Genomic DNA, 15483 nt, shown 5'->3' with positions numbered 1-15483 from the left:
TCAGTGTGTTCAGTGCTGTTAGCACTAATATTTTAAAGAGCGAATTAAAATTGTTATTTTATTATCTATTCATCATATCACACATTTTTCATACTACAGGTTGAGTCTCCCATATCCAAATATTCCGAAATACGGAATATTCCGAAATACGGAATAATTTTGGCATGACTGAGATAATAAAACCTTTTGATGGTTAAATGTACACAAACTTTGTCTAAGGCACAAATTATTACAAATATGGTATACAATGACCTTCAGGCTGTGTGTGTATAGGGTGTAAATGAAACATAAATTTATCTCATATATGTACACAAACTTTGCTTGAGCCACAAAATTACTGAAAACATTGTGTAAAATGACCTGCAGGCTTGGTGTATAAGGTGTATATAACACATAAATGCATTCTATGTGTATATTGGGGTCCCATTCCCAAGATATTTCATTATGATATGCAATTATTCCAAAATACGGAATATTCCGTTATCGAAACTACCCCTGGTCCCAAGCATTTTGGATATGGGAGACTCCACCTGTATTACTAAAGAGTGCCCCAGCAAAGAGTATACTTGACCTGCCTGTGCAGGGAATATTCTTTCTGTACGAGAGACATATATACAATTGTTCTGTTGTATAAATCACTTGTTAAATTGCATCTTTAATATGGGGTACTCTATCTGGGTATGGGGTTAAGAAAGACCTAGTAGAACATGAAGGTTTAACAATGTAAAATTAATTGAACAGGTAGTAAACAATGAAAGCCTTAATAAATTGAGTTTTTTCACTTTGGAAAAGTTCAGCTGAGAGGTGATCTAATATTGTGTATAATTATGTACAGTAGAAGCAATTAGGCTTTTTACAGCCAGGATTGTACAGGTGAAAAGGGGACACCCACACATGGAAAGCGAGTTTCTGCTGTGCGGGTATTTTATATTGTGGCATTAACTGCCGTGGGAGGTTGTAATGGTAAAATCATTAGATCTAAAAATGGATTATATACCTCTTGGGAGAAATGATAGCAAAAGCTATATGGAGTAAATCGGGCATCGGGGCTTTCTGCACATATGACACTTTTTTTTGATTTTTAGAAAGTGTGATTTGTTTTTGGGGGCAAAGTACACATAGAAATACAGTCTGCCATTGAAATAAAACTAGTAGGTGTATAATGCATCCATTTAAAAGTTGCAGAGTACACCTGATTTCCATCAGCATTTTGTCAAATTCAAGGGTTTAAGGATAGTGAAAATGGCTGTGCGCTTTTCCGGAAACAAGGAATAATGTAGCCCGTACAATACATTATCTGAATGATTGCCCGATGTGATGTTGCAGCAATATGGCCCTCAGATGCATTATGTTTGCACATCATTTTTTTTTTGACAAAGAAACATGGTTTCCAACCAACCTGGGGAAGTATGCATATACATTTTAAAACGCACAGGTTTTGTTTTCCCTATCATTTAGACTAATGGAAGAATATTTCTGAAGACCTACTTGTTTGCATTTTCTGTCTGTAGGTAGCTGAAACCTGCCAGCTGGCCATTCGTAGGATAGAGTGGCTTCAGCAGAACCCTGATGTCCCTAATGATAACCCCTACTTGTCTGTGGACCCTGCTCCCCCTGCTAAGGAAAGAGACATTCCAGCTCTGCGTGACATCCTTTTAAATACTAACTTGCCACTCTTTGAACGATATCGTGCTATGTTTGCACTACGCAATATTGGAGGGACAGAGGCTGTTCTGGCCCTGACAGACGGTAAGCTATCAGAGATAAAATGCCTTGGTGTTTCCATTAACTATGTTAACTTGCATAAACCTAAAGAAGTGTTGGATTTAATATTCCATACAGTGGCAGTGCCCGAGTTGTTGCTCTTTCCCCACACTTGCGTGTGAAGGAATGTGAATAATTAATTGGTGTAATGTGAATTGGAGAGTAGAAATGTAACACCTGGCGGGAGGCTAGTACTATTGCAGTTTGCTCTGTATTAGTGGATGAGACCAGGAGTGCCCATGGCCTTCAATGAGGTAAATCCATCTTCTATTTGTACTTAAGGAATCTTAAGTACAAATAGAAGTAAATATTTATCATTCTTGATTGCTGTTCTTCCCTTTTTTTTTTTTTGACTTTCTTTTGCCTCCGACCAATCCACAGGTTATCTTTAGGGGTCAAGCCTATTAGGTGCGAATTACGAGTTGCGATTTTCACTTCGAATTCGCATAGCGAATTCATTTTGCAATCCAATTAGCAACTCGCACTGTTCAGTCAGACTGAATTTGGAACTTTCCACTAGAAGGAAAATCTCTTTATTTTAAGGTTAAAATGTGGGGACCCTGTGCTGAACCCCTCAGACCCCCCCCCCCCACACACTACCCTAATACCCTAATGAACAATTAATGCGAGTTTCTAATTAGCTTATTTAGTCCAATAATTACATGTAATTTTTTAGGGTAAAAAAAAAATGTCCTCAAATTACCCCAAAATCAACTTTTTCGTTAGTTTAGGCAACCCAAAATTTAATTACAATTTCTTAGTTAAAAAATAATTGTTTTTAGCATATTTTTTTTCAAGGTGCCCTCAAAGTACCCCAAAATCGCCGTTTTTCCTAGTTGTTTTTTTTTTTTATGTTTTTCATTTCATTCGTTTGAGATTAAACGAAAAAAGTAATTTTTTTTGTTTTAATTTTCTTGCATTTAAAAAAAAAAAAAAAAAAAGCACAAATCAGCCGTTTGACACCATTTCAAAACCTACAGTAATAACTTCCCAATGGCCACAAACAGCCGTCTATACAGTCCTGCTAACGAAATTATCCATTTTGGGGGGTCCAGGATGGTCTCCCCACATTTTCATGCATTTCTTGCAAATTTAATTTGGCAGTCAATTCGCTCCCCTCCACCGCAAGTAGTGCGAATAGGCATTTTTAATTGGATTGGAGAATTCTCGATAGCGCGCTTCGCGGCGAAGTGTGCGAGTTTAAAGAAACAAACTCACTACTTCCAATTCGCACCTAATTGGATCGAGCCCTTAGTGCTGCAGCACTTGTCATAGGCTTATGTTTTACCAGCTTCTGCTGGGCTGAAAAGACTGCAGAGCCGTTCACATGCACGTCATTGCTGTTTTATTTTTTTCTTGTGTATGATGCTATGGGTCATACTAGAGACCAGAGTCTAAGCAGGGCTAGAGTGTTCTATACTCACCCACTTTTCCTTTTGCATATTAATCACACTGAATTTGGGGAACAGCTTGTTTGTATACTGTAACTGTTATATAGGTGCCTTATTAACAATAGTCAAATTGGCAAAATTGCTTCTTCTGAGTTGAAATTATGAAAATTGTCATACTTTAAAATAGGCAAATTGTGGAACAAAAATGGTAATAAGATGCTAAAAGCATATGTTAACATAAACAATGTTTAATTATCGTAGGCTTTTAAAAGCCATGTATAAAGTAGTGTTCATTCTAGCACCCTGCACCTGTCAAAACCTGTGCAGTTCCTCTTTCGTGCACATAGCAACCAATTGGAATCTAGCTATTATCTTCTAGAAGGTGATAGATTAATAAGTAGAATCTGGTTGCTATGGGCAAAAATGTACTAAATGTTGGCATAGATGAGGATGAGCTTGAAGTTTTGAAGCCAACTGTAAAGTGCCCAAGCTCCAGTGTAGCATTTACACCCCTTTGTCTTCAATGTCTCCAAGTGGGCAAAAACATTTACCGTAAGCAGTGTTCTCCCCAGAAAAATTTTCCAGCCGGGTGGTATCAAGAAGTAGCCGGGTGGGGCCTTCGCAATAATATAATGTTGTAAACCCTGTTGTTTGAACAGTGCCCCCCGACTGGCCCCCTTATGCAGTGCCCCCAGACTGGCCCAAGCCAAGAACTTAACTGAACATGATCGGCGGCGGCACTCCCGCTACCTCGCTGTGACTGGATCTAGCAGGTGCGCAGAGTAAGCTCTTCACGTCGCGGGTGACGTCATGGCTTCTTTAGCCTCCGGTCGCTTCAGAGGCCAGCGTTCCACACCAGGAGGCGGAGGGTGACCGGGAATGTGGCGGGGGTAGCGGTGGGCTGTTTCTGCCGGGCGATGCACCCGCAGAAAACAGCCTGGGGAGAACACTGACCCTATTTTGCTTCCTGAAATGTATTTCACATAAACGACCCTACTACGATAAACTGTGTATTTCATTCAACAAAAGTATTTTTGCCCAAACTGGTAAAGGAATGTAAATAATTCCTAAAATGATGCTTAGGGTGACAATACACAATAAAATTACCATTGTAGAGTATGGAAAGTTAAGAGTTCTAGCGCTATACACTTTTGAAGAAACATCTGCATGTGATGTGGTCCATGTCATGATGTGAAGACGTGAGCAAAAAGCCACAGATGAGAGTTGAAGTAGTAGGGTCCCAAATGGCAGAAGTGAGCAATATATTTCTGTTGCTCCAATGCAGAAAGATTATGGTATGAAAACATGCTTCCGATGTAAAAGTGTTCATGTATCCAACGTGTTTTAAATAACTTTAGAAGAATCAGTGTCTTTCAATTCTTTTCAGGTTTACAGTGTGGGAGCTCTCTATTTCGGCATGAGATTGGCTATGTATTGGGTCAGATGCAGCATGAAGCAGCAGTCCCAGGGCTTGCAGCAACATTGGATCGTTTAGAGGAGAATCCAATGGTGCGCCACGAGTGTGCTGAAGCTTTGGGGTCTATTGCACAGGAGGAATGCTTGAAGGCACTTAGGGTGCACATGGAGGATCGTGAACAAGTGGTACGAGAGAGCTGTGAGGTAGCTCTGGATATGTACAACTATGAAAACAGCAGTGACTTCCAGTATGCAAATGGTCTTAGCCAAATCCAAGAACCGTCTTAATTTGGATATGTGGGATATTATGTATAGGACTGTAAAGTGCAGCTTTTAATAGCCTCAAAAGGAAATTCTCATTACTGGTAATTATATAATACATTAATGGTTCACACTTCCTGTTGCAGAATAGTTGGTGGTTTAAACTTTGTTTTTACAGATCTCTGAGGACACAGTGACATTCTGCACCAGCAACTTGTAAATTAAATACAGTGTGACTCAGAGCCGCAACTAAGGCTCGCAACGGTGCAGACCACGCCTCCTTCTTATGACGTCCCGTGGAGGGTGTGCTGCTACAAACACCGATAATTACAGCAGTGCCCGGAGCATCCTCGGGATGCTCTGTGAGGCTGTAGTAGCAGTGGTGTGACCGTTTTAAGGGTCCTAAGGACTCTCCAGGCAGCACTGCTGCAGAGATTCTGGCTACAGGAGCCTAGTTACGGCCCTGGTGCGACTATTCATAAGGCTGTGGTCTGCTATTCTCCACATGCCATTCAATGACCAGTCTATGTTTTTATCTGTGATTTTGAGATTGGACATCCATTATTTAGGTCTGAGGTTCCCAAACTCCACCATTACTATCCAGGTTTTAAAGATATCCATGCTTGAGCCCAGATGGTTAAATCAAATTGATTGAGTTACTAATTGTCACCTGTGATCAAGCATGGATATCTTTAAAACATGGACTGTAATAGCGAGTTTGGAAACCTCCTGATTTAGGTGAAACTCTTTGGATTTGTTGATGCTCATTTCAGACTTCTCTGCGTACTCTATTGAAAGTAGTCAATCCATTTGCTTTGTAATTTTGGCAGATAAATATTTGCATTTCTGTTGCATTCCCACATGGAAGCTCTTAAAATAATTTTCTATGCAAAGCCCTGTAACTGTAAAATGTAAGAATCCTATTACATATTCTCAAGCTACTGTGAGGGCTGATTCTCTGTAGCGCAGAAAACTGGATGGGAACTGTAGTTATAAATTTGCATCAGCTGCCATAGGAAGTGTCCCTTCTTATCAGTTGGTGAATCAGTACAGGTCTTATTGCTGTGTAAGTGGTTTAACCACTCATCTGTCAAATTTTTTTTTTTTTGTCAATACCGCAGAGAAAATATTTTTTTTGTATATACACATCACCCCCCCCAGGGGTTGTTTTGCGTCCCCCCATGTCCATAGGCCCCCATTGTAATTTAACCATCCCCCCTCCCCTCTTCCCACAGTGTCAAAAGATCCCCAACAATAACAACCCCCACCCTCCTAGGGGGTAGTAGGTGCCTGTGTAAAGACTCCTCAGGGACAATGGGTTCCCAATTTAGTGCCCTCTCCCCATGTGTCACTGTATAGAAGTTAAAAAAAAAAATTCTAGATACTGTATCCCTCACCTCCTCCTCCTAGCCCCCGCCTCCTCAAACTTTAGCAGAGTGTGGGGCAGTAGGGGCTGATTATCAGTCCCCTCCTTGCACTTTTACATGTCGCACGGCATTCTGGGCACGATTCCGGCCGTGTTTACCAGACCGCCGAAATGATCACATATGATGTGACCTTGCCAGACGAACCACTTCTGGCTCCGGATGCATTACATACGACCACGCCAGTTAAGTGGTTAAATGTGAAATGCTCATTCTGCTCCCCATCAAACTTAAAATTAAAATTTAGGATGCTTGGAGTCTGAGTAAACTGGAAAATGTAATCAGAAAATGGGGGAAATAACACGATCTAATTTGGTTATGTTAAATAGGTTTATGCCCCAATCTTAGAGATCCCACCCTTCTACGCACGCGACGGGATCTATTCGGGGTAGCGTCCCGCGATCTCGCGTCACTTTAGACGGGAGATCGGGAGCACTATAACAATTGAATACCGCCTTATATATTGACACCTTTGCCTATTCTTTTGTAGATGCATGTAACTGGCTGAAGCACCTTTTTGGGGTAAATTTACTAAGATGGGAGTTCTATTTAAGAAGTGATGTTGACCATAGCAACCAATCAGATTCTACTTCTCATTTATCTAGCACCTTCTAGAAGATAATACCTGGAATCTGATTGGTTGCTATGGGCAACACCGCTTCTTAATAGAATTCCCATCTTATTAAGTGTACCCCTTTGAATCTAATCATAGTGCTAGTTGGTTTACATGTAGCATAGACAACTATACAATTCTCTGTCAGACATCTGTCCAATCTGGCTGGTTGGAATGAAAACCTGGTAATGGGAGCAAATTACATTCAATCATATGGTCCCAAACATTTGAAAACAAACAAACGATTGTTCAAATTGGTTAAATTAGTTTGCTTTAACCAATTTGTCTGAACGACCATTTTTCTGCTTTTTTTTTTTTCCAGTGTTTTTGACTAAATGGCCGATTGTCATTTGCTCCAATATACTACCAGATTTTCATTCCAAGCGGCCAGATTGGACAGATGTTTGAAAGATAATTGTATAGTGTATGTCCAGCACAGATTTCTCTAAAGGTACGTACACATGGTACGATGAAAATGGACGATATGAACGATAACTATCGATGTTCTCGTTCATATCGTGCATCTTTCGGTGCCCAACGACCTGCGATGCGCGGGCACATATGGTTGATATCGACCATCGCCCGTTCATGCAGGCCAACCTGGTCGATATCGACCAGGTTACTATAGGGACCTGTGATCATTGATCGCGGATCGCTATAGTCGGTGGTGTGATGGATGGTCGTTGTTCAATCTGCCGGAAGTGCTGGATATTCGATAACGATATGTTATCAAACGTCCCATTTCTGTACGCACCATTAGTTAGATTGAAATGCTTAGATGACCAAATTTACTTTTTTATTTTTTCCCCTTTTATAAATCTCATTTTACATTAAAATTATTAATCTAAAGCAAAATGTATTGATTAAATACAGTAAAAAAAAATTATAAACACAAACCATAGTATAGGTGTTGGACTTTTCTTGGTAGGGCATAGAAAATAAAAAATAATTATATATCCTCAGAGGTACACTTTGTTGCAAAGGTATCAATTGACAAAATGGTTTTTTTTCTCTTTGGAGAAAAATTTGTCTTATTTTGCTGAGTAGCTGTAGCAGTCCTTTTAAAGTTGGGTACACAGCCGAAATGTCGGCCTGGCGGGCCGTCCTAATGGCTCCTGGGTACACATCAGAACGATGTAATGAACAACGGAATGATCACTCATTCCTTCCTTCATTAATTTGCATGGAGCCGTATGTGACAGCTGGAGCGCGCATATCATGCATGCGCAATATTTTACAATTTGCCCAACACTATCAAATCGTAACAACACCGTCTCAGTGTCTACCCAGCTTTACACCATTAAAACTCGCTGTTTTACAAGGCAAAATAATTCTAATCATAGTGAAAATGTGTAACAATGGTGTAACTTGACTAAAATCCACATCTGTTTGCTGCTGTTGAAAATGTTGTGAGGTTAATCTGATTGACGGCAATGTATTTTAAAATAAATGATTATCACAGAGCAACACTTTCCTGTAGTGGGTGGAGACTGAAAATATGAACATCCTACTTTTTAACAGATTTCTTTCATAGCAAAAGAGGTTAATTTATCTTGATCCTGCACTAGAGAAAATTCTGGATGCTTGAATTGAAACACATAGGAGATTGGCAAATATAAAACATGTTTGAGGTTTTACACATAACTGCTTTGTTGCAGAACTGTAGCATGCAGAGGCATAATAAATATAGTGGGGAATTTAATTAGACATGACTTGGTCGCATCCGCATACACTCGGTCGCTCCTTTCACGTATAATTGTAAAAAACCCCATAGTGCCGGCCATAGCCATCCTGTGGCTCCTCAACCGTTGTGAAACTACAAGCCCCAGCATACCCTCCCACCGATCAGCTGGTAAAGCCAGCTGGGTCTTGTAGTTTCCCAATAGCTGGAGAGTCACAGGTTGGCCAGGCCTTCCATAGTGCCTTGTGAGAGCAAGTTGATTTAACCTCTAACACAGGATTTTTGTTGGGATCAAGTCTCCTCTATTAACTTGTGACTTGAAAAAAGATATCTCAGCTTAATTTTATACATATATTGAATCATAATTGACTTTGTATAGTAAGCATTTCCACTTCAGCCTTTAGATCAGTGTTTCCCAACCTCTGTACTCAAGGCACACCAACAGTCCAGGTTTTAGTGATCTCCATGCTTGAGCACAGATGGTTAAATCAAAATAACTGGCTATCCTTGAAACCCTGTTAGTGTGCCTTGAGGACCATGTTTGGGAGCCTCTGCTTTAGATAAATGTCATGTAACTTAAGGCACTTGCAGGCCTATTCAGTGTTTTCCCCAGAAAATGTTTCCTGCCAGGTGGCATCAAGAAGTAGCTGGGTGGGGGCCTTCGCAATAATAAAATGTTTTAAAGCCTGACCTTATAATGATTTAAACTTGAAATAACATTTTATATATTAAGTCTCCTCTTCTTATTAGAGGCCCAGTCGTCTGATTATGAAAAAGCTGCAAAGTCTGTAGGATCTGGTCCTCTTTATACAGCTACCAGATACTGTCCCCACTTGCAGACTCCCAAAGTGCTGGGTGGTAGGCTGTTTCTTGCCAGGTGATGCACCTGCAAAAAACAACCTGGGGAGAACACTGCCTATTTAACAAGCATCACAGCTGTACATATAATTCTACAATGCTTGCTCTGTTATTACTATATAAAAAAAAATAGATTCCCTCCAGCTCACTGCAGCAATATCTACAAAAAAACACTTAAATCCTACATGATAATAGAGATTCAGAGGTATTGGTTACATTAATTTGCAAATATATGAATAAGCGCCAGGCTATCGTCAAGGCTCCTCTATACTGGCGTCCCTAACATTAAAGGTTTCAGGTCCGAGAAGCAAGGTACCCCAAAAAATTCCAGCCATGGTCATCCCCAGGGCTTCACACGAAAAGGGGGAAAAAGGTGATAGTGAAGTGTAAAGAATAGATGTGTAAAGATAAATCAATAAGTGTTAATGAAATGAGAGAGAGAGATTTTTTTTATCACTTTTCTAATTGTTTATTATTTATGTCATTTTAATTCTATGTGAATTAAGTGGTGATGCCCTGAAAAAGGTCCAGCCAGAACAACTCCGGGGGCCCCACTCCCAAACACTCACCCCAAAATAATTATTGCTACATAATAGTAGCACCCACTCTGGGTCATATAATTACAAATTAGTGTACTGCATAATAACAGCACATGTATAAGCTGAGAGCTGACTCAATTTGGAGGTACCCCAGAAACCTCCACATGGCACTATAAGGACCAGCACATCTTCCCAATGCTGGCTCCCTTCATGCCTCTCAAGACTGCAAACAAAAAGTATGGTGGTCGCTCATATCAGCTTATTGACATTGCACAGGTGCTTGAAAAGGATGGGGTTTACACTGAACCGCAGGAAAAAAAGATTCCCTCCAGCTCACTGCAGCAATATCTACAAAAAAATACTTTAAATCCTACATGATAAAAGAGATTCAGAGGTATTAGTTACATACATTTATTTGTCATTTTAATTCTTTCTCATTTCATTAACACTTATTGATTTATACTTACACATCTATTCTTTACACTACACTATCACCTTTTTTCCCCTTTCGTGTGATGCCCTGGGGATGGTCCTTGGCTGGAATTTTTTGGGGTACCTTGCTTCTCGGACGTGAACCCCTTAAGGCTCCTCTATACTAGCGTCCCTAACATTGACGATGGCCTGGCGCTTATTCATATATTTGCAAATGTATGTAACAAATACCTCTGAATCTCTATTATCCTGTAGGATGTAAGTACTTTTTTTTGTAGATATTGCTGCAGTGAGCTAGAGGGAATCCTTTTTTTTCTTTTTTTTTTTTCCTGTGGTTCAATGTAAACCCCGCCCATTACAAGCACCTGTGCAATGCCATTAAGCTGATATGAGCGACCACCATACTTTCTGTTATTACAATTCCAGAAAGGCATTAACATAAAAATATTTTCATGAATAGACCACTTGGAAACAGGACATGATGATGATGATGATTATATCATACAGGTTGAGTCTCCCATATCCAAATATTCTGAAGTATGGAATTGTTTTAGCATGGCTGAGAAAGTGAAACCCTTGCTTTTTGAAGGCACAAATTATTAAAATAAAGTATACAATAACCTTCAGGCTTTGTGTATAAGGTGTATATGAACCATTAATGAATTTCATGTATGTACACAAACTTTGTGAGCCACAGTATTATTGAAAATATTGTATAAAATTTACCTGCAGGCTGTGTGTGTGTATAAGGTGCATATAAAACATAAATGCATTCTGTGTTTACATTTGGGTACCATTCCCAAGATATTTCATTATGGTATGTAAATATTCCAAAATACGGAGTATTCCGATATCCAAAATACACCTGGTCCCAAGCATTTGGGATATGTGAGACTCGACCTGTATTTTAAAATTGGGTGGCTACCATATCATTGTCTTATCTCTTCTTGGCCATGATGTCTCCGGATTCCCTCTAATCTTTTTGGATTGGTGGACAAATGAAATCCCATTAATGGAAAGACTGTGCTTTTGGGGACACTTACACTTTCATGTGCCAAAAGTTAGATGGCCCATCTGTTTTGTAAAATGTTGGAAGGAAAAAAAACTGGTTAATTCATAACAAAAGTTCTATAAGCATCATGGCTACAGGTGTGTAGGAAAGAATATAGATCAGCTGCTTTTGACACTTGGATAAAATATAGTTCACTTTTGTGGTATCTAAATTGCCATCTGAGACAAGTGTTTTATCTGCCCTTATCTTATGTAGACATCATTGCACCGCCTAAAACATTTTAATAGTGTGCAGTTTATTATTCCACAGCTTATTTCTTGACATTTTTTATTCTCTGAATACAAGCAAACAGCTAAACTCTATTTTTTGTCTACAGTTATTGTCACCTATAATTTCTCCTAGTTTATCATTTTAATTGCCAAAGATTATTATTTAATCCTTTTTGCCGTTTATGTTCTTGAAACGGTATACGTTCAGGAAGCCGGCGGACGGAATGCCGACTGCCGGCTTCCAGACACTGTTATCCGGACACGGGACGAATGACAGGCGTCTAAATCTAGACTCCTGTCATTTGACTGACTGCGGGAGACTGGCACCCCGATCGAGCGGATGCCGGGCACCGCATCGGACAGCCACGTGGGGGAGAGGAGGGTTCGGTTTAGGGCTCCCGGGGGGGGACTTAGGGTTAGGCATCCCCCGTGAGGTTAGTTAGGCTAGGGGGAGGGAGGGTTAGGGTTTGGCACCCCGGAGGACTTGGGTTTAGGCGGTGTTAGGTTTAGGCACTGGGGGGGAAGGTTAGGGTTAGGCACCCTAAAGGAGGGTTAAGGGGTAGATTAGGTTAGTCAATACTTGCCTAGGGACGATCAGGATTTCTTCCTCTGTCGGCCAGGCGCTGTCTGGATTTGAACCGCCGGCAAGGAGTCCAGCGGTATTTCATACCGATTCCGCTTGTAACATGTTCTACTATTAAACTTGCTTTCAGAAGCAATCTGTGTTTCAGCTTCAGTATATGCTAACCTGATTTCCTATTTACATATTTTGCTGCATTTCTTGTATTTTCACAATGGATAGTACAAAGTCAGCAGTGTTCCTTCTCTTGTTGATTCTTCTACCACTTGTGTATGATTGTTGTATTTTCAAATTATTGATTCCTACCTATCTATACACTCTAAAATGTCTCTATTTAGTGTAATAAGTCGCACAAGAAATAAGTGCTCTTTAACTTTGATTGTGTTTCCAAAGCACAAAAAGATATTATTCACCAAAAAGCAGGTAGTTACATGCTGTGATCTAAATACAATTAGCGCAAACATATTATACAATCACAATGTACATTCGCTACATACGCAGGTGCTCTGGATCCCGATTTCCGGCATCAAAGGCGAAGCCTCCGTCAGAAGAAAGAACAAGCAGACTAACTACTGGAAATAGAGCGTCTGTAAATGTACCCTTACAGAGATAGGCAATACAATAGAACAAGTTCGCATAATCCCATTGGTGGTTCTTCTGTTACAGTACAGTTCATAGGTCAGTTTGTAAGATCACAATCCAGCCTCCAACAGCTCTGTGTCCATTTTCCCGCTGAATAACAAGTCTAACCTGGCTGCATTACAGAGTACATTTTAATGCCTATCTCTCTGATCCATAATTTGCAGACGCATGTTGCGATTTCCCCACTGATGGAACCGGAAGTCTGCAAATAAACAGTAGTTTAGAATAGAACCAAACACTGTCTGCTTATCATGTACTAAACTTGAGATCTCAAATACAGTCGCTTTATTACTTTAATAATGAATAAAACCTTGAATATAAACCTTAATGCTAGGGAGCCTTCCTATGTAAGTGTGCAAAGTGTAAGGATTTTAAGAAAAGACGCTAGTTAGCGTTGTGCGACTACGTGTTTGTGGAGTACACCGTGGTACGTGTTTTGCTGGATTGGTCATATTATATGTTTTAGTAAATGTCTATTTATATAATGAGGACTTTTAACATTGCTCTATTGCGTGGGAATCGCACAATGCTAAATAATAGCATCACCGTATGTACTTATAATGTGTGAGATTCGCTAAAATGGCGCTGAGCGGCCATTTGCAAAATGGCGTTGTGCAGATTTTAATTTTAACAGATTCTGTCTCAGCCAATTATCCGGCTTCGACAAAATAAATTAAAAATGGCTTCCTTTGCCAGAACTGCTAATATGATTGCCACAATTTATATCTAGATTGCTAAAATCACCCATGTAGAAGACCACATTTTTCTTGACTGCCCATTCAATTTGTATTGGCAACTACATCTCAGTACTATGATTTATGTGCAGTGGCTTCCAACAACTCCAGTCACTACTTGCTGTTTTTTCTCCATAAATATCTACGAATACCAGCTCCAGTCAGTATTGGTAGATATTTTGCACAGATATCCTCCTGCTGCAGTTTTTTAGATCTACACAGACCATTCCTCTTTTCCTATCTTTCTTAGACCTGTTATATCCTTCCTATTTTTTTGCTCATTCATGGCGTTCGTCCATTAAAGTCTGTTATACACCTATAGTACAGTATATTATAGTCTTCCAGCAGGTCATATCTTTTTGTTGGAAGATTTTTTTTTTTTTTATCATAGTTTGATATTTTTACTGGCATTTTAAAATTTTATGCACCTTCTTTTTACATTTACGAACCCATCTTACCTCAGTTACCCTTTGCTCCTGACTAAAGCTGGCCATACGTCAGGCAACTCCCCATTCTGCCAGTGCCTGGGTTGGGCAATCTTGATTTGCCGATTCTGACCCAAACATAATCAGAATTGTCGAGTCAGGGATTTTTAGCACCTAGTATTGTGACTATCATCAGAGTCCGCCGATCAGTGTATCAGATCGCCGATTAACGTTAGGGATTGACACGTAATATGGCCCGCATAAGCCCTTTCCAAACTATTTGCACACTCTTTGAGACTCTTCTCATTACCTATTCTTCTAATTTGGCCTAGTTACCTACATCACAAAGCAGTTTTTCTAGGTTTCCTTTTCTACACTGACCCCATCTATTTCCTTCCCAGTGAGCAGCAAACTCCTCTTCATGTAATTAGTAGACCTCTTTGTTGCCAGTTGGCTTATTTCCAGTAGATGTTGAATCTGGGCTTCCAGATGAGCAGCTTGCTCACATTTTACATCTCAATCTTACATGGCAGTGTTTATCCCAGATGGATGTTCCAGAGCATCATAAGGTATAGAGTGGCCGATACCAACTGTGGAAAACACAGACGTTTATTGCAGTGGATAGAAGACAAAAGTTAATGGTTTCTAAATCTAAAATTTATATACAGAGTTAACTAAAACTCATTAATACAATATTATTCTATTGCTACAGCATTGTTTGAGTACTAATAGCCTATTACAAAAATTTTTTTATTTATAATGGCAAGAAAAAAAGAAAATCTCAACCATTTTGACTCATTTGCCACTGAGGCTTTTCTCACTTATATGTTATGCCTATTTGGCACTTTTAGGGCTGCTTAAATTTCAACATCAAAGTATTTTTTTTTCCCTTCATACTCTGGGTAGGAGCCCAATCTAAGTAGATGGGTAGTTACCAAAAACGTCCCTTGGGATGGCATATACCGTATAACGGAGCTCCTTCTCTTCCTCAAAGTCTTTTCCATTCTCTAGGTTAAACAAGTAGTATTTTTTATTTTTCTTAAGCTGGATACACACTAGGTCGATGGGTTGGCCGACCTATCTGACTATTGGTAAGTGTATACACATTTGTTAAACTGTGTGCTATAGCTTTTTACCTCTGGAGCAATTAAGATAGCTTTAGGATTCAAATCTCTCGCTTCGATGCTGGAGAGACTTCTGTGCATGCGCACACTTCTGGCATTCTTATACTCCTTTTTTGCATTTCAAAATCGTGAACAATTACAGTACAGTGGCAAAATAAGGTTATTTTTTTTTTATTTTTATTTTTTTCAGGTTGTGAACAACTTCCTGAGCAGGTGAAAGTCTTGTTTTTAAGGTAAAAATGCCAGAACAGATTGTATGACCATTGGTACACAACTCCCCATTAATAATAATGATCTTGGAGGGTTTTAAATGGTAAA

The 15483-nt window shown here is 39.6% G+C and overlaps 1 protein-coding gene across 3 annotated transcripts in view; it reads left to right on the top strand.

Moving 5' to 3' along the window:
• Positions 1 to 15483, top strand: part of DOHH (deoxyhypusine hydroxylase) — a 117621-nt gene that overhangs the window by 19799 nt on the left and 82339 nt on the right. For 2 of the 3 annotated variants that reach the window (XR_015870074.1, XR_015870073.1), the window contains exons 3-4: positions 1512 to 1749; positions 4543 to 4936. Coding sequence is in view for 1 of the 3 variants with exons in the window: in XM_088450828.1 (XP_088306954.1) it covers positions 1512 to 1749; positions 4543 to 4859 (555 nt within the window). In the remaining 2 variants the exon portion in view is untranslated. Of the gene's footprint in view, positions 1 to 1511; positions 1750 to 4542; positions 5775 to 15483 lie in introns of those variants that run through there. The other variant, XM_088450828.1, reaches the window with a different exon arrangement.

Source organism: Taudactylus pleione, unplaced genomic scaffold (genome assembly GCF_031769625.1).
Source record: "Taudactylus pleione unplaced genomic scaffold, aTauple2 ptg000529l, whole genome shotgun sequence".
NCBI lineage: Eukaryota > Metazoa > Chordata > Amphibia > Anura > Myobatrachidae > Taudactylus > Taudactylus pleione.
The sequence above is the reverse complement of the archived record's forward strand: the minus strand, read 5'-3'. Positions and strand labels throughout refer to the sequence as shown.